Source organism: Podarcis cretensis (genome assembly GCF_951804945.1).
Source record: "Podarcis cretensis genome assembly, chromosome: 2".
NCBI classification, from domain to species: Eukaryota; Metazoa; Chordata; class Lepidosauria; order Squamata; family Lacertidae; genus Podarcis; species Podarcis cretensis.
The window spans coordinates 13,736,045-13,762,852 of NC_137171.1; the positions used below are offsets into that span (position 1 = coordinate 13,736,045).

General features: G+C 47.0%; 1 protein-coding gene across 2 annotated transcripts in view; it reads right to left on the minus strand.

Annotated features, from left to right (window-relative positions):
- The window catches only part of SLC39A5 (solute carrier family 39 member 5), a 37,141-nt gene extending 10,660 nt beyond the window's left edge, over positions 1–26,481 (minus strand). Inside the window, exons 1-7 of one of the 2 annotated variants that reach the window (XM_079966376.1) lie at positions 26,069–26,481; positions 10,229–10,642; positions 9,055–9,274; positions 6,358–6,532; positions 4,685–4,854; positions 2,057–2,215; positions 293–374 (exon numbers count right to left, since the gene is read on the minus strand). In XM_079966376.1, the coding sequence (XP_079822502.1) occupies positions 293–374; positions 2,057–2,215; positions 4,685–4,854; positions 6,358–6,532; positions 9,055–9,274; positions 10,229–10,632 (1,210 nt within the window). In that variant the 5' untranslated portion in view covers positions 10,633–10,642; positions 26,069–26,481. Of the gene's footprint in view, positions 1–292; positions 375–2,056; positions 2,216–4,684; positions 4,855–6,357; positions 6,533–9,054; positions 9,275–10,228; positions 10,643–15,575; positions 15,818–26,068 lie in introns of those variants that run through there. The other variant, XM_079966377.1, reaches the window with a different exon arrangement.
- Between the last annotated feature and the right edge of the window lie 327 nt (positions 26,482–26,808).

Consider the following 26,808-nt stretch of genomic DNA (forward strand, 5'->3'; position numbering starts at 1 on the left):
GCTAAAGTATAGTATATTGCTGGGGGAAACAGTAACAGCAGTGAGGTTGGACAACGGTCACTGGGACAACTGCCCCACCTGCCCAATAGATGGGCAGATCTTGGTTGAAGGAAAAGCATTAGAGAAAACAAGTTCCTTCCGACCTAATGCCTAGCTGTGTTTTAATTCCACAAAGTGTGCATGGACTGCAGCCATGACACATGAATCCTTCTGTAGGGGGACAACAAAACTTTTCACAGTTAAGAGCACAGAAGAAAACCATGATGCTAATAAAAACCTAAAGCAGACTCACCATGAGCTGTCCTCAAACCAGCAGTGCTGTTGTCACCCACCTCAGCTGGAGATGGTTCAAGCGGCTTTCCGGTGGCGCCCTTTTACAGAAAGAAAGCAAAACTGATGACTAAGCAGCACTAAGCTGAGGTTGTCATGAGAAGCCCAGCCTACTGATGCTGCACTACTTTGTCTCCCCCTAGAGGTGTTGGGTGGTACAGTATAGCAGTGGTGTCTCCCTCTGGTGGTGGGCACAAAACATGACATTATCTGGAGCAGAAGGTTTCTCCAGTAAACGTGTGTGGTTGTCGTTTTAAAACAACCACTGCCACAGAGATTTAGCACACCTGGCACCAACAAGCCAAATGGTGACCTTGTTAATTATAGGTTGGTTGCTACTCATCCAAAGAGCAGAAGTGAGGCTCACAGGCTCAGCATGGGTGGTTCAGTCCAAAACATGGACCATACTGTAAACCACACACATAAAACACACAGTATTAGCTGTTTCTTCCTCCTCTTTTTTTGGTTCGGTCATGGGAGAAGCTTCTGACTGGTTGGACATAGCTTAGGCTGCATGGCATTGTTATAATTATTCTAAGGTCCCAAATATAAAACAAAACGTTCATAAAAGTACAAGGCAAACACATACGGTACATAACTATATAAACCACGTGTCTAAAATTGTACAGGAGAGCAATCCTGAAGCCATTTTGACTCTCCCAAATTGACCTCAAATATTTCTCTGCAGTAAGGGAGGCAAATGGGGAAAGCCTTCCCATTGTCTTTTCGCTTACAAATCCTATATTAAGGGCATATTTGTTTATGAATAGGGTGAGCCTGTGACCTGGATTCAGGAACTAAAGTATTAACCATCACAAAAGAATAGCCAGGCTGCCCAGGTAAAGCAATCAGCAACCATTAACAGATATCCTGGCAGACAGGATTTCTGCTGTAGACTGCCTCCTTCTGTGATGTATGTAGGATGGGGGATGGTCTTGGGCTATAGGGGGACGTGGGTGGCGCTGTGGGTTAAACCACAGAGCCTAGGACATGTCGATCAGAAGGTCGGGGGTTCGAATCCCCGCAACGGGGTGAGCTCCTGTTGCTTGGTCCCAGCTCCTGCCAACCTAGCAGTTTGAAAGCACGTCAAAGTGCAAGTAGATAAATAGGTACTGCTCCGGCGGGAAGGTAAACGGCGTTTCTGTGCACTGCTCTGGTTTGCCAGAAGCGGCTTAGTCATGCTGGCCACATGACCCGGAAGCTGTCTGTGGACAAATGCCAGCTTCCTTGGCCTATAGAGTGAGATGAGCGTGCAACCCCAGTGTCATCCGCGACTGGACCTTAAAGTCAGGGGAACCTTTACCTTTACCTTGGACTACAGGGTGGGCAATTTCAAAAGTTTATATAAGGGCGTGCGCACGATTGTTCTGGGTTCCTCCTCCCCTCCTGCGTGGGGTGAGTGAGGACCTTGTGGCCGGGTTACTAGCCAATTTGTATCTCAATATTCTCCGGTTGGCCTCTTATTTTCTCCTAGCAATAGGGAACCCACTTAAAGACTCTATACGGGCTCCTGGATACCTCATAAGGGAAAGGGGTCATTTTTTCTTGTAACAGCATAAAGGGATCCTTTCACAGACCCACATGGAAATAGGATTTTTGCCTGGGACATTAAGGAAGATGATGGAGAGAACTAAGTCGACTGGCAGGGGCGGGATCACTTTCTTGAAATCTCCTGGCCAGCCCACTAGGTTGCCCAGGCCACTGGCAGGCCACTCCATCTCTTTACCTTTTTGACTTGAATCCTCTTGATCGTTCCCATGAGATTCTCAATGAGGAACAGTAGGTAAATACCGCCCAGAACACAGAGGCCCTTCAGGACTGCGTCTTCCGCCAAGGTCATTGGTTCTTGTTTTGGTGACAGAAGTCCATGGGGCCTGGCCTGTGCCTGAATGAAAACAATTCTTTTGAGCGGAGAAAGGGAGAATTCAGAAAATAAACAGTCAAGTACTGTATTTTTCCATGTATAAGGTGACCCTTATTTTATTTTTTGAACCAAGAATGAAGAAATCACTCTAGCAGTCTCTCGGTCAAAAAGATGTCCAGTTTTGTACAGTGCTACCTCGGGTTAAGTACTTAATTCGTTCCAGAGGTCCGTACTTAACCTGAAACTGTTCTTAACCTGAAGCACCACTTTAGCTAATGGGGCCTCCTGCTGCTGCCGCCGCGCCGCCGGAGCACAATTTCTGTTCTCATCCTGAAGCAAAGTTCTTAACCTGAGGTACAATTTTGGGTTAGCGAAGTCTGTAACCTGCAGCGTATGTAACCTGAAGCGTATGTAACCCACTGTACTGCTGGAAAACTCTTTAAGGAAGTTAAGGAAGAAGAGGCAGATTCCATCGTCCTGGAAACAAACCAGAATCATTGTGTTATCTCCTGCTGCTGTGTTTTGAGGTGGGGGCCCGCGTTGTCCATGGGCGGTGGGCTCCTCACCTCAGCTCCTCTTTCCAGACCGCCCCAAGCAAGTGAGAGAGCAGGCAGGCAAGCGACAGACCAACTGAGCTTCCCCTTTGGTCTCTGCCACCTCAAAACAAAGCGTGTTGGTATTTTTGTAGGGAGATCGGATCACCAAAAGTTGTTAAGCTTTTTGTGGGAGATGTCCCCCACTTTGGGACTAAAAGTTTTAAGCAAAGAACATTGTCTTAGACACGGAAAAATACGATTATTATTATTTTTTAAAAGAAAAGGTTAAGAGATCCAGCGAATCACATCAAAGATTTGCCTTGTGTAGCATCCTTTTCTCTCTACCAGATGCCTATGGATCAGGACCTGAGTGCAACAGCACACTCCCCATGTCTGACTCCCAAAAAATGGTATTCAGAGGGATCAGGGCTAACGGCCTGCTCCAATCTGTGGAGTTCACAACTCAGTATAAGAACCTGTTCAAGGTCTAAGAGAATTAGCTAGGCTGTGTGGCTAGAATAGCAACCACATTATTTGTTCACAGGGACAACCTCTTTACATCTCAGAAAAGCAGCTTCTGTTTGCAAAGCTCCTGAGCTCTTCTAGTTGCCAAACAGATGGGACGGGTGATGGGATTTCTGTTCTGTGTGGCGTCTCTCTTTCTGTAAGAGATGGAGGAGGGTGCATGTGAGTGTGACCCACCCTCGGAACCAAAAAGACTGCCCATCCCTGCTTCGTATTAGCTAGATAAGCAATCACACTCTACAGACCACAAAGTGTATTTCTTTCCTACTGGAAAAATTGGATTCTCCGCTGTGCATTAAGAAAGGTTAGAAGGTATTCTTTTGCTTTGCTCATCGGGCCTAAAGCAGTTCTTACTTCAGCTGCACCTTAAAAGCAACTATAAAAAAACCTACCCTGGTCGGAAGGGCTCTCAGCTGCCTTGACAAATCCCTCTCTTTTATGGTAAGAGTGGTCATATGCTCACATAAATGGTGCAAGAGTGTTTGAAAGGCAATGTATGAAAACCCTCAAGGCCTTCCGAGAAAGGACCACTCCCTCCAACCACTAACAAATTCGGTTTGCAGACATCCAATTTGTCCTCGTCTCCTGGGTTTGGGCTGACAGGGAAATGCATGAGATGAAGAACAAGGGAGTGCTGGAAATAAGAAGGCAAGAAGAGCCTTGCTGGATCAAACCAAAGGCCCATCTAATCCAGCATTCTGTTCTCACGGTGGCCTCCCAGATGCCCGAGGAATATTACAGGGCATGACAGTTGTATTGGGATACTTTGACTAAACTGGCAGCGTATTCGTGTAAGGGAATGACAGACTTCTTCTTTGGCAATCACTCGTAGCCGAGTAAGATTGTCTTCCAGTCCGAAAGTGACTGTGGAGGCCAATTCTGGATCCACATGTCCTTCCACAGTGGGGATATTGGTTTCCAGGTGTAAGTTCACTGGCATTGGGAAACAGAAACGCAAGATGCTCCCCTTTGGCATTGTCTGAGCACCCCAGGTTTCATCATGATATGGAAGCTTGGGGTACATCTCTCCCACCTCGTCTTCCTCCACAGGAGACCCCAAAGAGAAATCATACCACAAAGATTTGGGGGAGAGGGTTGGTGAAGTGTACACAGGTTCCCACAAGGTAAGACACAGTGATAACAGCAAGAACCTTTATTGAACTACATAACCAGGAAATGGGCAAAGCAACTGCTTATATACATTTCTGAAAGCCTGGGCCACTCCCACCCGCAACATGATTGGCTGTCTAAACTCCCAAGCTGCGAATCACGACACAGAGTTCAAGGGCCAATGGCAGTGGCCCAAATCCTGAAATATTCTGTGATTGGACACCATGTATCGAATCAGAACACAGGAGCCCAGAATCCTTAATCCAGACTCAAGCTGAGGCAAACACAGACCACTGAATACATAACAGTTGGTACATACGTGCGGCCAGAGATGCAGCAGTGCGTCCCCACACAACGTCCCCACAGCCAAGGCCACCAGGAAAGCGAGAAGGAAATGGAAGAGCTTGCGGTTGAAGAGAGGAACAAGAACTATGGCCAGGGCAGATGGCAAGCTAGTCAGGGTGATAGCCAAACATCCCCAGCCCAGACCTGTGAAGAACAAAGAGGATGAGCAAGATTGGACTAGGAACAAGAGAACTAAAACCAACAACCTGCTGGATCATACAGTGGGGGCCGAAGTCATGTCCTCATTTGCCCCACCTCTCCACATGTTCCAAAGGACTTTCATGCCACTTCTCCTGGAACCTGACAACTAATTATCTGCCGCCTAAAACAATTAAGGGCCCCAGTTCTCTGAACACTATTGGCAATGTCAGGAGCCTAGAAATTCGGTATATAGAAGGGTAGCCAGCCTAGTCTCTTTAAGATGTTGATGGACAAGAGCTCACATCAGCCCCCAGCCAGCATGACCAATATTCAGGGATGACTGATAGTCCAAAAACATCTTGGTGCCATGGTGATTACTTCCAGGTTGCAGGAATGGGCGTGGGGGATAGGAAACGCAGAAAATCTAGTTACTTTGAAGGTGAGAATCTAATTGTCTAGTGTTTAAGAACACTGAATAAGAGGCTCCCACAAACTGGAGCTCGAACATTAACTTGAAGCATCCTGAGAGCCAATACACTTGAAATTGGACTCAGTATCCACTGTGTACCCAGTTAGTCTGACGTCGCTTCCAGATTCTTGCTATTATCAGGTAGGATTCAATCACATACTGCCAAATTGAGGTCACACAATGACAGTGGATTGGAAGGTCTTGCACATGAAACCTGCTTCCTCAGAAGGTCCGAGTTGTTGTTGTTTTACGATAACAAAAGTAATGGGGAAATCAACTGGGAAGTGCAGGATCGCACTTGCTTTGACATGTCATCTTTGCAAACCTATCAGGATGAACGCTCAGTAACAGGTCATCCCGAAGGGCCCTTGATGAAGATTCTGAGCTGTTCTTGAGAGGACAGCATAATACACACATTTTGTGGGGAGGGGTATTTTGGAATATATATATATTCCAAAGGTGGTGCTGTGGGTTAAACCACAGAGCCTAGGACTTGCCGATCAGAAGGTCGGCAGTTCAAATCCCCGCGACGGGGTGAGCTCCCGTTGCTCAGTCCCTGCTCCTGCCAACCTAGCAGTTCGAAAGCACGTCAAAGTGCAAGTGGATAAATAGGTACTGCTCCGGCAGGAAGGTAAACGGCGTTTCCATGCGCTGCTCTGGTTCGCCACATGACCCGGAAGCTGTACGGAGGCTCCCTCGGCCAATAAAGCAAGATGAGCACCGCAACCGCAGAGTTGGTCACGACTGGATCTAATGGTCAGGGGTCCCTTTACCTCTTTATATATATATATATGTTGGATCAGACCCAAGATGTGGGTTTGCAAACCGAGAACTCCTTGGAAAGCCAATGACAATGGGAGACAAAATGGGAGAGGTGGTAACTGAAGGGCAGGTAGGGGTGAGGGTCGAAGGACTGTAGTCAGCAGGGGAATAATGAATGAAAATTAAGGGCGCAAAACCAGTACTGGGGCTGATGCAGAAGGGTAAGGCTGGAGCTGGGAGTCAAGGGTACGAGGAAGACAGCTTGTGTTCCTTACCACTCCAGAGAGAACTTCCTGCCATGCCGAAAGCTACCTCATCGTAGTGCTGGATGCAAACGCGGCTGTCAATCTGGTAGAGCAAAGCAGGACACAGCAGTGTGAACTGCTCTGGCGTGATTTTGGAGACCGAGTTCAGCCCAAAATTGACTAGCAGCTGTGATACGTTGAGACACTGAAGACAAAGAAGAAGAAAAATGACTTTATTGCAAGAATGATTAATTGTATGGGACGGGAGTACTGGACCCCCAACCAACGTTTAATTGACTGCCAGCATGGTTCTCGGTCATTAATTTGATTAAAGTTTTCATTTGCAGCACTAGATCAAGCGGAACTCAGAAATCTCGGCTGGGGCGGGGATGTCACCAGTTTTGGAAGGGGAATGAGTTGAAAAGTGACAGCATGAAGAATTGGGGGAAGGGGGCAATAGACAACAGCAAGACCCATTGTTCTCTAGGAGATCTGGGTTAAAAATGCAAAACAAGAACAAATACTCACCTGTATCGCACAACATGCCTAAAAACGCAGAGGTACGGTATCACATTCAGACATTTATAATTACAAATATATAATTATTTCTACAACTGCTTTCAGGAAATGTGCTATGTGTGAGGGGAATAATGGCCTAGTACAGATCTAGGTTCACGTTTAATCTCTTCCTTCTGCCATCCTTGCTGCTGATTTATACCAAACCCACACTTCCCCCCTTGGTGCTATCCATCTTGCTTGTTGCAATCAAACCGTTGCCACAAGTCACCAAAGATTCTGCCTTTGTTCATAGCTGTCAACTTACAGATTTGAAAATAAGGAACCGGCAGCCTCAAAAATAAGGGATCAGCAGTCAAAATAAGGGATTTTCCAAGCACAGGTATGTTCAGCTTCTGAGCCCCTCCAGGCCAAAGGCAGAAAGCCCAGCCAACAGCCAAACGAAGCCTCAAGCAGTGGTTCCCACAGCGCAGCAACCCGGCAAAGGGGATGCAGCAAGGAAAACCACCGTCACCTCTCCGCTGGGAAGCGCTGAGCAAAGGCAAGTCCCCAGGCAACGCGGCCAATTTGATCGGCACAAGGCATGCAAGCTCCACCCCCCCAGTCGTTCTTAGACTCCTTATTGGGTGAGCAACGCAGCCAAGCAACACAGTTGGAGCCTCCCTCCTCCCTGGCCGGCAGGGAGGGAGGGAGGGAGAGGAGCTGCTTCCTTTGAAACCTGGGAAATTTAAGGGACATCATTAATAAGGGACAGCAGCGGGACACGGCGCTGGGATAAGGGACTTTCCCGCCAAATAAGGGATGGTTGACAGCTATGGCCTTTGTTCCACATCGTCCCTTGGGTGGGACAGGGTGCTACCTGAGGGTCTTTTAGACACCAGCTTAAAACATGACTCCTTGTCCAAAGTGTTTGGTCCTGGAGTGAATTTGCTCACCTGAGAACAAACACGGTTTTATGCATTGTTTTACACTCTGTTCCGCAGAACATTATTGCATGTCGTTACCTGCCCTGGGATCTCTGGATTAAGGGTGGGATATAAGCAGCTTAAGGAAAATGAATAAACAAAATGCCCAAGATGACTGCATGGTCACGTGATTGCTTCAGCAGATGCTCTTCCCACCGTGTTACTCATATCTACTGCCATCATCACAAGGCTGAAGGAGGCTGGTTTGAGCAAGGAATGGCAATGGCACACTAAACCTGAGCTGGGTATACAGTGGTACCTTGGGTTACATACGCTTCAGGTTACATACACTTCAGGTTACAGACTCTGCTAACCTAGAAATAGTGCTTCAGGTTAAGAACTTTGCTTCAGGATGAGAACAGAAATCGTGCTCTGGCGGCACGGCGGCAGCGGGAGGCCCCATTAGCTAAAGTGGTGCTTCAGGTTAAGAACAGTTTCAGGTTAAGAACCAACCTCCTTAACCCGAGGTACCACTGTACAAGAATGTCAGAATGCTGTCAATGAACTAGTCCTCTCCCCACCTTCCCCTAAACTTAGGGATGAGAGTTAATAGTAATGGAGCTATTCTGTGAAGTCGTTCAGAACCACAGGCCACGACTATTTCCTACAACTTTAGGATTAAAGAGGGCAGGGTTTCTGGGCACCTCCTTATTGGCACAGAAATCAACCACTCCTCTTCCTGTCCTCGAATATAGTGGTACCTCTGGTTACGAACTTAATTCGTTCCGGATGTTATGTACTGAAGTTCTCACCCTGGGCCAGCAGGGGGATACTGTAGATAGTTATGCAAATAAGGGATCGAAAGTGACGTTCAGTGATTGGATAGTTTTAGAAAATTGTTACAGTTACATTGTACTGGAGCTCTGTATAAGCAGGCTGGCTGAACCCTTCAGTTCAGTTCTGTTCTGACCTGTGAATAAACAAGAGCTGTTTGAAGAATCGCTGTGTCATCTGATATGTTCACCCACAACTTAACACAGGAGGTCCGTTCTTAACCCAAAACCGTTCTTAACCTGAGGCACCACTTTAGCTAATGGGGCCTCCTGCTGCAACCAGTGCGCAATTTCCATTCTTACCCTGAGGTAAAGTTCTTATCCCGAGGTACTACTTCCAGGTTAGCGGAGTCTGTAACCCGAAGTGCTTGTAACCTGAGGTGTTTGTAACCCGAGGTACCACTGTATATCCAGTGTGCTCCCTGCAGTAAGGGAATTCTGGGCAATGAAACACCAGGTCACCTCACACTTACATCTTCATGCAGGTGATTGTAGACAGAGTGATCCAAAGCAATAACTCTCTCTAGAAGATTTAGGCCAGAGTGGCCCTGGGAAGGTTTGGAAAGGTCTTCTTTGGCGCCCCCAGGCTGCTCTGGGGTTTGCCAAAAGGTAGGCTTGGTGACAGGTCTGACATCACGGAGTGCAGGATGAACAGGTGTTTGGGTAGCAGGGCCCAACTGAGGGATTCCAGGCCTGCAGAAAATGCAAAAATCATCATCAGAGAAGAATAACATTTATGCTTTAGGTTACAACTGCAATTCAATTAGACCAACGAAATTCCACTGACTTCAAAGTGCTGCAATTTAGGAAGGATGCCTTGTTAAAAACCAGTTTTAAAGTCTAATCTCTACCACCTTTCCTCTTTCGAACATTATCTACCTCCTTCAGATTTAATGGGCAATTCTGACTATTTTTACCAACAACGCTAAAATATTTTGAGATTTCATTAAGCATGGCCAATTGAGCCGAATTAATATTTTGCAATAGCTAAGGCAGCCAGCAAGATCACAGCATCCTGGCAAAACAAGCCTGTGAAATCTGTCTGAACAGCACGCACGCTGCCGTTGCCAAGTGAAAAACAAGGGGATCAGATCTTCCGGCAAGATTTTAGCTTTGTTGCAAGCAAATGAGATAAGCAAGACAAGTATTGCAAGATGTTTACTGCCCAGAAAGATCTTACCTTGAATCTCCTCTGCAGTGGCAACGGAAGCACGTACCACTGACTTGTGCCGGGCAACTGTACTTAACAGAGAGTGCTATGCTCAGTAATTAAGATATAAGCTTTTCCGCAAGGTGGGCGTGGGGAACCTGTGGTGCTTGGGAGTCCTAGTCTAGTGACCTCAGGAGGAACACAGGTTCCCCGCCAGAAAGCCAAAGAAAATATTTCCAAGGTTGTTAAGTTGTGGGTGAACATATCAGACGACACAGCGATTCTCCAAACAGCTCCAAACTGAACTGAAGGGTTCAGCCAGCCTGCTTATATAGAGCTCCAGTACAACACAACTGTAACAACTTTCTGTAACTATCCAATCACTGAACGTCTCTTTTGATCCCTTATTTGCATATGTGGACCTGAACTATCTACAGTCTCCCCCTGCTGGCCCAGGGTGAGAACTTCAGTACATAACCAAGGTCAAAGGAGATTACCTGGTGGGGGTGGCGCTTTCTGCTTGGGTCTTGCCGAGGTGCTCCAGCGCCGAGTGCGAATGCAAGTGCTTGTTGTCTTGGACTTCCAGAATGTCCAGGTGGGACACATGGCCGTGGCCTAGCTCCTCATGTTCAATCTCCACCACCTGCACTTTTCCGAGTCCCAGGCTCAGCAGCAGGCGAGTGAGGCCTTCGAAGGACAAAGTGCCATTCTCACCATATTGCCCAAAGAGCTGCTGCAGGTAGTAGCCCTGCTCTTGGGCGGCATCTTCAGGCAGGGCCCACGCAGCTTCATCCAACAGCAAGTCGGGAGGATCGGCCAGCACCAAGCTACAGATGCCCTGCAGGCAGAGCGCGACTACCCATGCTCTGGCCAGATGGAGCCTCAGGGTTCTCTGGTCCATCAACAGGGAGCTGCAATGCAAAGGACACTGCGCTGAGCCAGGGAGCACGGGGAAGACATTCCCTCACAGTGCTGCAGTTCTGAGAGAGACAACCAGGCCTCTTGTCACCGAAGAGGTGCAGGCCCAGGCCCTCTCCAAGTGTCTTTATTTCCCAGGGACAGTCCCAGATTTGCAGAAGGGTATAGTAAATGTATGGACCATAAAGAAGGCTGATCGCCAAAGAATTGATGCTTTTGAATCATGGTGCTGGAGGAGACTCTTGAGAGTCCCATGGACTGCAAGAAGATCAAACCTATCCATTCTGAAGGAAATCAGCCCCGGGTGCTCACTGGAAGGACAGATCGTGAAGCTGAGACTCCAATACTTTGGCCACCTCATGAAAAGAGAAGACTCCCTGGAAAAGACCCTAATGTTGGGAAAGATGGAGGGCACAAGGAGAAGGGGACGACAGAAGACGAGATGGTTGGACAGTGTTCTCGAAGCTTCCAGCATGAGTTTGACCAAGCTGCGGGAGGCAGTGGAAGACAGGAGTGCCTGGCGTGCTCTGGTCCAGGGGGTCACGAAGAGTTGGACACGACTAGACAACAACAACTACATAGTAAAAGTAAAGGGTAAAGGGACCCCTGACCATTAGGTCCAGTCGTGGCCGACTCTGGGGTTGCAGCGCTCATCTTGCTTTATTGGCCGAGGGAGCCGGCGTACAGCTTATGGGTCATGTGGCCAGCATGACTAAGCCGCTTCTGGAGAACCAGAGCAGCGCACAGAAACACCGTTTACCTTCCCGCCAGAGTGGTACCTATTTATCTACTTGCACTTTGACGTGCTTTCGAACTGCTAGGTTGGCAGGAGCAGGGACCAAGCAATGGGAGCTCATCCCGTCGTGGGGATTCGAACCTCCAACCTTCTGATCGGCAAGTCCTAGGCTCTGTGGTTTAACCCACAGCGCCACCTGCGTCCCTAAGGGTATAGGACGTCCCTATTTTCATCGGAGAAATGTTGGCAGGTATGGAGTTATGTGACCCCGAGCCAAGGAGATGTTATAAGAAAAAGCTGTTCCTTTCCCCTTATGGGGTATCCAAGAGCCCCTATAGAGGCCTTAAGTGGGTTACTTATCGGTAGGAGAAAATAACAGAGGCTAACCAGAGAATACTGAGAAGCAAGGCTGCTCGGTAGCCTGATCTTTATTGCAATAGAAAAGTACTGTTGCCATAGGGTACCCACTCCCCACACACAGAAGGGAGGAGAACCCTGAACAATGGTGCGCAAGCCCTTATACTTTCTCAAATTGCCCACCCTGTAGCCCAAGACCACCCCCCTATCCTACATACATCACAGAAGGAGGCGGTCTACAGCAGAAATCCTGTCTGCCAGGATATCTGTTAATGGTCACTGATTGCTTTATCTGGGCCATTCTTTTGTGATGGTTAATACTTTAGTTCCTGAATCCAGGTCTCAGGCTCACCCTATTCATACACAAATACGCCCTTTAAGACAGGATTTGTAAGCAAAAAGACAATGGGAAGGCTTCCCCCATTTTCCTCCCTTACTGCAGAGGAATATTTGAGGTCAATTTGGGAGAGTCAAAATGGCTTCAGGATTGTTCTCCTGTAGTATTTCAAACATGTGATTTATATACTTATGTATGTGTTTGCCTTGTACATTTATGAACATTTAATTTATATTTGAGGCCTTAGATTTCAAGTTCGGCACCAGAGGTAAGTAACTATACAATCTTCAGAAGGCATATGAAGGCAGCCCTGTATAAGGAAGATTTTTTAAGAATGTTTAATATTTATTATTGTTTTTATATATGTTGCCCAGGGTGGCTGGGGTAACCCAGTCACATGGGTGGAGTACAAATAGTAAAAAAATATTATGATGGAATAGAATGTCCTTATTTTCATTAGAGAAAAGTTGGAGGGTATGGAACAATTGCCTTAGCATAGGCAAACTCCAGCCCCCCAGAGGTTTCGGACTACTACAAATCCCATCATCCCTGAGCACTGGTCCTGTTATCTAGGGATGATGGGAGTTGTAGTCCCAAACATTTGGAGGGCCAGAGTTTGCCTATACCTTGGGTTAAAGACACTTCAGGTTGCGGTTTTTCAGGTTACGGACTGCTGAAACCTGGAAGTACCGGAATGGGTTACTTCCGGGTTATGGCAGCCGCACATGTGCAGAAGTGCTAAATTGCGCTTTGCGCATGCACAGAAGCACCAAATCACATCCTGTGTGTGCGCAGACGAGCAGCTGCGGGTTGTGAAGGCTGTGGGTTGCGAATGTGCATCTTGCACGGATCACATCTGCAACCCGAGCGTCCACTGTACCTGCTATAATCCCTCTTATAATATTCAATTTTGTTCCTGTGGGAATGTTCCAGGATGCAACATCTGAAAACACCCACTAGGTTTTTTCTGCAGTTGTCAGCCCTAGTTTGTTCCTGTGGGGTCTGTAAAGGCTTGGTGCGTCGATTAGCAAATACCCTCAAGACTGTTCCATCTGTAACTAGAGAATGAAAGCTGTTCCTAGCTGCTGGAATCCTGTGTTTCCACGCTGTTACATCCCTCAGCCCTAATTCTTGTGTTAATTTTAAAAATTAAGCCTCATTAGAACTTTTATCCAGCTGTTCTTACGTGGAGAATCTTTCTTCTGATGGTTTCCCACACATGCTGAGATTCAGTACTTACCAGAGGAAGAACTCGATTTCTGCAGTGAGCTAAAGGACATGTGCCAATCTGAGACAAAACAATATGCCTACCCCGAAACTTTTGCAGACACAAACAGAACTGATGGCAGTGTGGCATGGCATCTAATGGCCGCAATACCATTACGAGCACAAACCATCATGAACGGACAATTATTTTTATTTATTAAATACCAGGATTGTTCTGATAGGCGGCTTGTTGACCATATCCAAACATCATCCTTCCTTACAATGAGAAGCACTTAAGAGATGCACAAGGCTGTTAAAAGCAGGGAGCTTCCCCTAAACTTGACTCTGTGTCTCTGTGTGTCCGAACTGTGCCTGAAGGAGGTAGGAGTTTTATCTGCCTCCTCTCAAGCTGTGAGGTCAATCATCACTCTTCCCATAACAATCTGTTGTGATGCTCACTGGGGTATGTGTACGCTAGAGCCAAAAATAGATTAGCTTGGCAAAATTCTGGTAACAAATATTCTCTGGGTGTGTAAATATTTGACAGTCAGCATCGCCATTTGACTTCCGGAGGTTTTGCTGCAGTAAAAAAAAAGGTTAAGGACCTCTGGACGGTTAAGTCCAGTCACAGGAGACTACGGGGTGCAGCACTCATCTTGCTATTCAGGCTGAGGGAGCTGGCATTTGTCCACAGACAGCTTTCTGGGTCATGGGGCCAGCATGACTAAACCGCTTCTGCCGCAACGGGACACCGTGACAGAAACCAGAGCGCACAGAAACGCTGTTTACCTTCCCGCTGCAGTGGTACCTATTTATCTACTTGACCTGGCGTGCTTTTGAACTGCTAGGTTGGCAGGAGCCCGGACAAAGCAACGGGAGCTCACTCCGTCGTGGGGATTTGAACCGCCAACCTTCTGATCGGCAAGCCCAAGAGGCTCAGACCACAGTGCCACCCACATCCCCTTTGCTGCAGTAGCAGCCAATGACATCTTAGTGTTTAACACAAGGTCTTGGCCAGTATTTGCAGAATGCCAAAAGCTCCACAACACCATTAAGTAGATGTATTAAGTCATTAATTCCTTTAATCACTCAGCAAATGTATCCCTTGAATAGGTGAAAAGCTTTTACAAATAACAGCAAAACCATCCAATTTTGCCATCGAATTCTGAAATTTTGGATGACATTAAAAACTTAAAAGTTCCACTTTTATCCAGTACAGTGGTGCCTCGCAAGACGAAAATAATTCGTTCCGCGAGTCTCTTCGTCTAGCGGTTTTTCGTCTTGCGAAGCACGGCCATTAGCAGCTTAGCGGCTATTAGCGGCTTAGCGGCTTAGAAAACGGGGGGGGGGGGGGGAAGGGAAAAAACTCGCAAGACTCGCAAGACGTTTTCGTCTTGCGAAGCAAGCCCATAGGGAAATTCGTCTTGCGAAGCGCCTCGAAAAACCCTTTCATCTAGCGAGTTTTTCATCTTGTGAGGCATTCGTCTTGCGGGGCACCACTGTATTCCATTCTACGGATATTGTTTTGAATGCAATGGCTCATCAGCCCTCTTAACAGGAAAAGTTTCTGTCACTTTTAATGGGATCGCTTTCTCCATCTTTCTTGGATCCTTTACTCCCATTGCAACTGGGAAAGCCGCCGTTATTTCCATTTTGCGAACGAGAGCCAAGGAGCAAGGAGGCAGGGAGAGGCTTACTAAATCTCTGTGCATAAGGTGCTTGAAACCGGATTGAAACCAGTCACACAGGCAAGCTGTTCTATTGCTTCTCAAGTGGGGAGTTAGCAGGAAACGTAGGAGAATGAGAATGTGTAACATCGCCTTTCGAGTTTCCAGTCACCACATCATATATAGTACCTCAGTAATCCTCACAGCATTCCTTGTCACCACCAACATAGCGGATTAGAGGCTGAGAGGCAGGAACCTGCTTTAGGCTACCAATGAAAAGTTCGTGGCAGAGAGACAAGATTTTAACCGGAAACTTCCTACTTATGTAGAGCAGCTTAAGTCATTTGCAGAGCACATGCTGTACAGGCAAGAGGAACAGTGCCAGGGAAAGACTCGTGCAGAAATCTGGAGAGACACTCACTGAAGGCACTAAGTAGTCTGTTCCTATATGGGGTTTTCCCTTTTTCTTTTAATGACTCAGCATCCAATGTAGCACTAACCTTGTTAGCCTTTGCAATAGTTCCAGTCCAGAGATTTCATAAATCCCCTGGGAAGTTGCTGTGGAGCTAGGCAAGCAAATATCAAAGCAATAACTTTAAATATATGTATATATATATATGTACCTGCTCCCGTCACCGAGCTCCTCCAAAGCACCTTCCAATCTTCTGAGTTCCTGGGCAATGCAGCTTTAGGGCTGGTGTTATCCGCTTATTATTCCAAGTTTTCCACAGCCACACCGAGCACTAATTGAGAACAGCACAGCTTCTAGCCCAAACAACCATCTCTGCAGCATTGAGGCTTTTAAAGAGGCGCTGTTTTGATCTCCTCAAGCTGTTGATCAGCCTCAGTGGTGGGAAGGCATGTTGCATTCGGTGGGCGGGGCCTCCACAGGCCCCTCCTCTTATCAAACAGCATGTGGAGATTGGGGCATGACAGGATTTTTAGACTGTTCCCGGAAATGTGGGTTGAGGGAATGGGCTTGTGGGGAGTGGACAGCTTGTTCCCACATCACTGGCCAAGTTGGGGGAAGGAGTTGCGTAATAGAAATGTGACTGTGCATATGCACACATAAACACAAAATGCTCTGGGGTAAAGGCCCATTCAGAGGCATGCCAAATCACGTGATGATAACCATGTGCCTTGCATGCATTCCCTGGCTATAATCCTGGCTACAACCCTGTAAGGTAGGTCAGGATAGTTATCTCCCATATGGGAAACTGGGGCCTAGAGGCTACCCAGTTAGCCCATGGTAGAAGAACAGCACACCATGGATTTAAAGCACACAACTTTCTCCCAAAGAATCTTGGGAACTGCCCCCTCACATAGCTACAGTTTGCAGCACCCTTAAACTACAGTTCCCGGGATTAAGGGGGGGGGAGCCGTGTGCTTCAAATATGTGGCATGTGCACTGCTACACTAAAAAGTAAAGGGACCCCTGATCTTAAGGTCCAGTCGAGGCCGACTCTGGGGTTGCGGTGCTCATCTTACTTTATTGGCCAAGGGAGCCGGCGTGCAGCTTCCGGGTCATGTGGCCAGCATGACTAAGCCGCTTCTGGCGAACCAGAGCAGCACATGGAAACACCATTTACCTTCCCACCAGAGCAATACCTATTTATCTACTTGCACTTTGACGTGCTTTTGAACTGCTAGGTTGGCAGGAGCAAGGACCGAGCAACGGGAGCTCACCCCGTCGCGGGGATTCAAACCGCCGACCTTCTGATCGGCAAGCCCTAGGCTCTGTGGTTTAACCCATAGCGCCACCCGCTACACTACACTACCCCAAACCAGCTCTTTCCATCTAATACAGCCTATATTAGCACCAGCCAATTTGAAGAATGCTAGAATAGCAGATTTGAAAGGTACCCTAGTAGTTGCCTAGTCTAATCCATCCTGTTCAGAGAAACTACAGCATCCCTGACCATAGGCCACTCACCCTCTGCTTAAATACCACCAAGCAAAGGACAGTCTACCACCTCCTGAGGCAAATTGTCTCATTGTTAAATAGCTTTCAGCATGAGGGTGTTTCTCCTAAGGCTTAGCCGAAATCTGTGTCTGCTGCAATTCCCAGCCACTGTTTCCGGTCCTGCCCCTCGAAGCAACTGAGCAAGTCTGCACTTTCTTCTGAATAGAAAAAAGCCCCTTTTTCATATAATTGTTGAATTCTGATGGGAGGGTGTTCCCCAGAGTGGGCGCCTCTGCTGAGAAGGCCCTCTGCCTGGTTCCCTGTAACTTCGGGCTGCCATATTTCAAAAGGTGAAAATTAAGTTTTTGAGCTATTTTTAAGAAACAAAACTAGGCTTCCAACATGTGTTTCCATGCGTCCAGATTTTCCCAGATTTCTGCCTGAACACTGCTTCCGACTGCCATAATTCCGTTATGCCTGGGAAATTTCTGACGTATACCAACCTTGCTGTAACAACTTTTTGCAGTGAGGGAACCTCCGGAAAACCCTCAGAACCGCACCTCTGGTGAACATGTCATACCATTTTGAGGGTCTGCCTGCCTCTTCCTGCTCTTTTAGATGCAGCACCCATTTTGTTTCATGCCACACTCCCTGTGACAGAAGTTTTGTGACCAGTGGCTATGGCACTTCCTCAAAATTCCTTGTGTGCCCTCTGGTTGGCTACTGTAAGCCTTAAAAGCATACAAAGAGCCCTGAGAGATTAGGCCTGGTTCAGCTTTCTATTCCCACATGACCAATCAGATGCCTATAGGAAGCACATGAGAATGTAAGGGGCACATGACCACAATGGCCCTCTCCTACACACAACCCCTAGCAGGGCTACACTGCCTCTCATACGGACAGCAACATGTAGCCATAATGACTGCAGCCTTATTTTCCACGAATCTGCATCCATTCCTTGCTTGTGCTTCCTAGATGCAGAGCCGGCCCACGCATGAGGCGAGGTGAAGCGCCCGCCTCAGGCGGCAGAAGAGGAAGAGACGGCACTCTGCCCATCCACCCAACTGCTTCCACCACCCAGAGGGAGGTGTTCTGGCCACCTCCGGGTGGAGAAGCTGAGCAAGAGGCAAAATTTGAGGAGTGTCTTGGCTGCTGCCAAATTCGGCAAGAGCCAGGGCATGGCACAGCAGGGGTCAGGAAGCAACCATCTCTGTTTCACCCTAGGTGGCAAAACAGGACAGGTTGCCCCTGCCTGAGAACACCTGATTTCCCAATTTGCAGACAGAATGCTGGACTAGATTAATCTCTGTTTTGATGCTCCCCGTCTGTTTCTTATGCCCTCCAGGGTGTTTTGTGTGGAATCAGGCGGATTCCCTACTCTTCAAGAGAAAGATAACAACTGTTAGAGAGGGGCAGGAGTACAAGTTGTTCTTGATAGACAGTTTTGCAAGCCAGGTTGTTTTATTTGGGGGAAGTTAATAGTTGACCCAGCCGGGCAGAAACTCAGAAATGGCGAGCTCCTTTCCTTGCCAAGCAGGATGTATTAAAGGTCAATTTCTGGATACAGCAGAATGTGAACACATAGTACCAAGAGAAAAGAGAGGTTCTGGGGAACAGGGGAACCAGTGAGTCCATTTCCCAGAGCTGTTGCAGATTAGTTTGGCAATATATGCCCCCACTCTCAGATTATTTGCACACATTCAACAATGCGATTAAAGGATCACCTAGCTAACTGGAAATCTCTTTGTGCCCATGCTGAGGGAAATTATTTTACACAATGTCTGAAACAAAATGTCCAGTCTTGTTAACAGAAAAGCCAAGTGTAAATAAGGTGTCAGGAAGATGTGGGGGTTTCCCAAATAAGAGCTCTGCAGCTAGAACTGAATATTGCAGGACTAGTGCTATAATGAGGAACACGGGTGGCGCTGTGGGTTAAACCACAGAGCCTAGGACTTGCCGATCAGAAGGTTGGCGGTTCAAATCCCCGTGACGGAGTGAGCTCCCATTGCTTGGTCCCTGCTCCTGCCAACCTAGCAGTTCAAAAGCACGTCAAAGTGCAAGTAGATAAATAGGTACCACTCCAGCGGGAAGGTAAACGGCATTTCTGTGCACTGCTCTGGTTCGCCAGAAGCGGCTTAGTCATGCTGGCCACACGACCCGGAAGCTGTACGCCGGCTCACTCGGCCAATAAAGCGAGATGAGCGCCGCAACCCCAGAGTCGGTCACGACTGGACCTAATAGTCAGGGGTCCTTTACCTTTAGTGCTATAATGAGGCACGTTGCATGCATGTAATACATTTAAATCACATGACTTCCCCCAAAGAATCCTGGGAACTGTAGTTTGCTAAGGGTCCTGGAGGGGGTCATACCATATATGCCACCATCTCCTTCAAGGCAACGGGCATTACCTCATCCTTCGACACTGCATTCTGACAACACAGTCAATACCCTCTGGCTAGATTGTAGGAGTTAGGACGGGCAAGGTCTAAATGGCATGTGGTTGGCCTTACCATTGCAAGCATTTTGCCTCCATCCTCGGGTCTCAAATGTGGAAACTGATCTCATAAAACCAGACCAGGCAGTGAACTGGACAGCTCCTCTGAATTTGGATCAAATATGGCAGAGATGCCCAACAGGTCGATCGCAATCTACTGGTAGATCCCCAGGAGGTTTTGGTAGAACGTGGTCGATTGCTGGGTCCCTTTTCCTTAGCGTTGCTAAAATCAATTCCAGCCCTGCCCCCTTGCCCCACCCTCAATTGTTGCACAATCTGCAGAACGGAAGACGGAGTTTACTGAGTGAGGCTGTTTGTTTCCCCAGTGATTTGTTGGTGAGTGGTTGTTCCTCATTTACCCCCAATACTCTTAAAATTGGGGCTTTCCTCCTCCCTAATAAAAGCTCAATAACTTTGACCTGACCCCCCCCCAAAAAACGGGGCTTTTCTTCCCCCAAAAAGGTCAACAACTTTGAACTGAACCCCCCCAAAAACGGGGGTAGATCACTGCCATTTTTAATTCTGTAAGTAGATCCCAGTCTCTTGGGAGTTGGCCACCCCTGAAATATGGCATCCGACTTAGTGGAGAGTTGAAGGACATTATCCTCAAAGAGCCTTGCACACTTATCGCTGCAGCTGTTCAAGCACTCCAGCTTCCCATTGACTGAGGCCAAAGACTGCAGATCCTTAACAATTTTGGGTTGTTACTTTGCTGCCTTCACCACCATGCGGGAGGCACAAATATCTGATCTTTGCGATGAGTTTTCCACCATTCACGCTCTAACCATCTCCAATTTCTGAAGATCTTTGGAAAACTGGGGGGTATTGCAGGGTATGCAACTTCAGAGAAATCAGGAGCAACTGTGCCACTCGCCCTTCTAATCTCACCATTTCACAGTGAGGCCAGGGCTTCTTTCGCAGTTCCGCTCACCAGAAAATGAACCCCTCCAGAGAGACAAAGCTACCACCAGTACTCAAAACATCTCCAGAAAATGGCCTGGCTGTGGCAATTGTCCCAGGGTTCTCCAAAATAACCCCTGAGATGGCCTCCATACAAGATTTCAGCATGGAAAGTATTAACCACCAGCGTTTGGGTTAGGGGAGAGTGATGCCACACCAGAAAAAACAAGTCCATGTTGAGAATTTTGTCTGACTATCCCTGCAATTGGAGGGACGCAGGTGGTGCTGTGGGTTAAACCACAGAGCCTAGGACTTGCCGATCAGAAGGTCGGCAGTTCGAATCCCCGCGACAGGGTGAGCTCCTGTTGCTTACTCCCTGCTCCTGCCCACCTAGCAGTTTAAAAGCACGTCAAAGTGCAAGTAGATACCGTATTTTCTGCTCTATAAGACGCACCAGACCACAAGACACACCTAGTTTTTGGAGGAGGAAAACAAGAAAAAAAATATTTTGAATCTCAGAAGCCAGAACAGCAAGAAGGATCGCTGTGCAGTGAAAGCAGCAATCCCTCTTGCTGTTCTGGCTTCTGGGATAGCTGCGCAGCCTGCATTCGCTCCATAAGATGCACACACATTTCCCCTTACTTTTTAGGAGGGAAAAAGTGAGTCTTATAGAGCAAAAAATACGGTAAATAGGTACCGCTCTGGCGGGAAAGTAAATGGCGTTTCCGTGCGCTGCTCTGGTTCGCCAGAAGCGGTTTAGTCATGCTGGCCACATGACCTGGAAGCTGTACGACAGCTTTTGAACTGCTAGGTTGGGAGGAGCAGGGACCGAGCAACGGGAGCTCACCTCGTCGCGGGGATTCGAACCACCGACCTTTTGATCGGCAAGTCCTAGGCTCTGTGGTTTAACCCACAGCACCACCCACGTCCCGATTGTAGGAAATTGTAGGAAACCTTGATTGTAGGAAACCTCAAATTGGTTTGATTTTGAATTAAAGTTTTGTTGATTATTGATGATAATTTTTAAACGGATAAATTAAAGGGGGGGAGGGGAGGTAAAAAGAATTCAAGTCTCAGGCCATAATAAACGGCATGGAGTTTGGAAACGAAAGCTTTCCTCTTTAGAGGCATTGTAAAATCAGCAATTCCTCCTGTCTTGCATAAGATGAAAAACCAAATCACAATCCTGGGTCTTTGCTCCCTAAAAAAAAACAAGTATTCAGCCAGCACAGCAGGAGGTCCAAATCCAAAAAGTACCCAAAACTGCCAATACCAAAGTTTGTCAGTTTGACCTCTGCTTTTATATTAGTACTTCCACACAAGAAGGCCAACATTAGGAAATACCATATGACTGTAGAGGAAAACTACTAGAATTTGAGAATTCTGGTAGCAATGGGGCGATAGAAAGCCTATATTAACTGCCTAACTCCTCTAACGATATGATGAAGCTGTCCGAGTAAAAATGACAAAGGAGACTTGCGCAAGTTGTGACCTTTAGCCATGTCTGATGGTCCACATAGGGGTCAGTAAGCTTTCTATTTTTGCTGACCAGGTGGGTCTGACCAAAAAAGGAAGTGCGTTGTTAAGCCCAGGATAGGGTGTTATGTATAGCTAAAGGGCTGCATTTAATATAGGGGGCCACAAGCTGTGCATGCCAGTTCTAAATATCATGGCTATTGAAATTTACTCAGAGTCGAGAGTGGGTTTCATGCTCTTTATTCAGCTCATAGAAGTGAAGAATGAAAGTTCCCCCAAAATATCTGCTTTATATACTTTATTTACACAACGGGCCACACATGATTGGCTAATTCCGGGATTCTCCCGTGGGCCAATCAGGTTGCGGATTCACTTCCACCTGGAGCTGGATTGGGTGGCTCCTGCGGACCGATCATACTGCTGCATTGTTCTAGGACCAATCAGACTGCTGCATTTTGGATCCTATTGTTCTAGGACCAATCAGACTGCTGCCTTTTGGATCCTATTCAACTCAGTACATAACAGCTATATATTGGAGCCAGTACACCTCAGCTATATGCTAGTTGCTGGGAATCTCAAGTGAAGAGAGTTTTGTTGTGACCATGTCCTGTTTACAGACTGCCCATAGGCATCTTGCTGGCCACTGAGGAAAGATAATAATAATAATAAATTTTTATTTATATCCCGCCCTCCCTAGCCGAAGCTGGGCTCAGGGCGGCTAACAATAAAATAAGACAACATTTTAAAAATGTTTGACCCAGCACGATTCCTTTTAACAATTTAAATCAGGGTGCCTCCAAACTGTCTCTGTTTTGCTTTTATCCATTTTTTTTAGGGCGGGGGTCACATTACAGTTATACCTTGGATCTCAAACGCCTTGGCTCCCAAACAAATCGGCTCCTGAACGGTCGAAACCCAGAAGTGAAGGTTCCTGTTTTCTAACGTTCTTTTGTAAGCCGAATGTCTGACGGTGCTTCCGGGGCTTCCGATTGGCTGCAGGAGTTTCCTGCAGCCAATCAGAAGCTGCGCTTTGGTTTCTGAATGTTTTGGAAGTCGAACGGACCTCCAGAACGGATTCCGTTTGACTTCCAAGGTACGACTGTATTACAAAAGAACAGTACTCTCCCTTAGTCACCCTCCCCACTTCCCTCCCTCCCTCCAGCCTTATGCACTGTTTTGCGAGACAAATTCAAGCACAGACCAGAACTTTAGGTTTGTGCAGTTAATGTGGATTAAAGGGCTCTGTTGCCCGGGTGCAACAAATCCACTTCCAAATAGAAATGAACTTTAATTTTATTTTTTTGCAGTTAAGAAAGTGACTGGGAAACACATTGAAAAGTGTGGAACCAGGGGTGCCAACTTGAATAAAAATATGGGGGAGGGCAGGTAAGCCCCATCCAACATAATCAAACACATGACGTGTCACACACACAAACACCATTTGAATGGCAATGCCCATCAACTTTGGGGGGACTCTAGGAATTGCCTCCTATGTGTGGAACAAACAAATGGAAGAGGCATAAATGACCCACAAGCAAATCAGAGTAACTGCTCATTTTCATACAAGCACCTAGCAAACATATCAGAACGGAAGCTCAGTTAAGACCAGATACAAGGCCTCTCCATTGAGCATTCATCCTGACTTGCATGGCGGATTACATAATTAAATCTGGTCTTTATTTGTTCCGATTTGTTTACAGGATAGTTACACGACAATGAGCATACGGCTCATGCAGGCCTCATACGTATCACTTGGACCCACCAAGCCGTAACAGCATTTGGGAAGCTTTTAAAAAAATATTATTGAGCAGATGGCTGGTTGGCAAATACCAGCTGATCCATGTATGATTGTGAGTCACTTGGAAAACATTGCTGAAGCTTTTGATACAGAACTGTTGACAAACTTACTTCACCGCCGCAAAAAATTAATGCGTTAGATTATAGGAGAAGAGCTACTTCCCCCCTCATTGCATGATTTTGTAGGATTTGTAGGAAAATAACGAAGTAAGGGGCAAACAACATGTGAATGCAACAAACTCTATTGAATTTGTATAAAGTGGTGGCAGGGAGCAACACAGCAAATGGGATTGTTGAAACCTTCCCCTGCTCATCCTTTCTGCAGAATGCCCACTCCACCTGCCACACCAAATCACCAAGCTACATATGTTGTTGTTTAGTCGTGTCCGACTCTTCGTGACCCCATGGACCAGAGCACACCAGGCACTCCTGTCTTCCACTGCCTTCCGCAGTTTGGTCAGACTCATGTTTGTAGCTTCGAGAACACTGTCCAAACATCTCGTCCTCTGTCGTCCCCTTCTCCTTGTGCCCTCCATCTTTCCCAACATCAGGGTCTTTTCCAGGGAGTCTTCTCTTCTCATGAGGTGGCCAAAGTATTAGAGCCTCAGCTTCAGGATCTGTCCTAACAGTGAGCACTCAGGGCTGATTTCCTTCAGAATGGATAGATTTGATCTTCTTGCAGTCCATGGGACTCTCAAGAGTCTCCTCCAGCACCATAATTCAAAAACGTCAATTCTTTGGCGATCAGCCTTCTTTATGGTCCAGCTCTCACTTCCATACATCACTACTGGGAAAACCATAGCTTTAACTATACGGACCTAACACTTTCCCAACAGTTTAGTTGCAGCAGCCAGGCACTGAGGCATCATGCAGAAAAATTAGCTGTTTTGCACTTGATAACTGGTAGCTGAATGGGTGAAATAACTCCTTTGATTAGCGTTGGCTGAGAAGATATGAAAGCTGAGAAAGCAAGAAGAGCGCAGTAAAAAGAAAAGTCCGTCTACTCCTGCATTCTGTCTCCCCCAACGTGGTAAATCAGAGATACTGGGTTTGTGGTTCAGCACATGCACAGTGGCAAAGATCCAAAGGCGGGAGGATGAGAGCAACACAGAAAAGAGTTTAACACAGGTGACCATTTTATTAGCTACTGCTTCCATGACCTGGGGAAGAAACACTGGTTTTCAAATCTGTGAGGGTGTATATGATCTCGTAGCTTCGAACAAATATAGCCAAGATCAGCCAGAAAACCGCAAACCACTTGGCGGGGTCGGTGGGAGATATCAGCCCCTACCACTCCCCCACTGCAAAAACAAACCCTTAGCCAAAAATGATTACACCAGGAGAGACCAGAGAAAAGTAATATGTGCAAACCTAAGGCTGAGACGGCACTAATTCAAAAACCTCAACATACAAGTTCTTTTTGTCTTCCAAGCTGGAAAGTTCATGCAATTGATTAGTTTTCCTAGCATCTCTCTTTCCCTCGTACGTGGGGATCAAAAGCTTGAGGGTTGCATTTTATTTTACTTTAAGGAACTTAAAACCCACATCCCCCAAATCCGGGGCAGCTCTCAGGAAGAAATGTCAAAGAAGAGCAAGAGCTTCTTTTCCGATGGGTCCCCCTCGGATCTGAATGCAATAAAAGGAAATCAAGAGGGTAAAATGGAGCACAAGGGACTCCCATACCTTTGTAGGGTAGAGAAAGCCGGAAGGTGCTGCTTTTTTTAATTATTATTATTATTATTATTATTATTATTATTTGAGAAGCAAAGCAGCTAGTAAGCCTGATCTTTACTGACATCTGCCAATTATGATATGAGAAACCGTACTCTATGGAAATCTGTTTTCTACCTAACAATTGAAAGTAACATGCAGAAAACAGCATTTCTAGAGAAATCAAAGACTGGAACTGAGGGAAGTCGGGGGGTGGGGTGGGTAGGTTCTGTGGGGGGAGGGAGGGGGAGTGATGAAAAATGGGGGGGAACAAGGATGATATGTTTTTGGATAATATGTCTTGTTATAATTTTGAATAATAAAAAATTGATTAAAATTAATAAACAAATAAAAGAAAGTTACAACCCCCACCTTTGTTTGCAAAGACAGGATCCACTGCAAGGATACCAAATATAAAGGGTGCCATGAATATGCAATGGGTGAGGTTATCAGTTTGGGGCAGATGTCCCACAAAGGGTTCTGAGAATAAAAACAATTTATTCTTTATACCTCACCCATCTGGCTGGGTGGCCCCGGGAAAACCTAATGGGGCATTCATTCGACAGAATGGTTCCTCTTCAGACATCTATAATGATAAGCCACATGGATAAACCTGCATGGATTGAATGGAGCTGCGGTTTGGAATTCCTCCTAAAAGAAATGGCATTTGTTTCCAAAATGCCAGTTTGCAGGGATGACTTTAAGAAATCTCCTTTGGGTTTCCCCAAAGGAAAGTCGCGTACCCTGAGCAAATTTTGGGATGGCTGCACGTGTGTGTTTGGAAGGTGGGTGAGTAGAGCCTGCAGCCTGCGGAAGATTTAAACTCGACAAGTTACCTTGTTTTGTCAGCTTCTCAGGTAGTTGGGAAGGCCAGGTGTTGTCGCTCCTGGTGCTCGAAGGTCTGGCTGCCTGAATAGCTGCAAGGGTCAAAGGTCGCTGGGGCTCTATCCAACTGCTGCTCGATGGACCTGGGAGTGGCAAACAGGAGGCAGGCAGCCCGGAGACCAAGGTGGAGTTTGGAAAGTCAAGAGGCTGTCTGGGAATTGATGGCTACAGCTCAAGGGTGAAGGAAAAATAAAAGGCTGAATGCAAAATGTCAGGTTGCCACCCCTCTGCAACCCATAGCTGTCAACTTACAGATTTGAAAATAAGGGATCAGCAGCCAAAATAAGGGCTTTTAGTCAACCAGCAGCCAAACGAAGCCTCAAGTGGTCGTTCCCATAGCGCAGCAACCCGGCAAAGGGGATGCAGCAAGGAAAACCACCGTCACCTCTCCGCTGGGAAGCGCTGAGCAAAGGCAAGTCCCCAGGCAACGCGGCCAATTTGATCGGCACAAGGCATGCAAGCTCCACCCCCCCAATTGTTCTTAGACTCCTTATTGGGTGAGCAACGCAGCCAAGCAACACAGTTGGAGCCTCCCTCCTCCCTGGCCGGCCGGCAGGGAGGGAGGGAGAGGAGCTGCTTCCTTTGAAACCCAGGAAATTGAAGGGACATCATCAATAAGGGACAGCAGCGGGACAAGGTGCTGGGATAAGGGACTGTCCCACCAAATAAGGGACGCTTGACAGCTATGCTG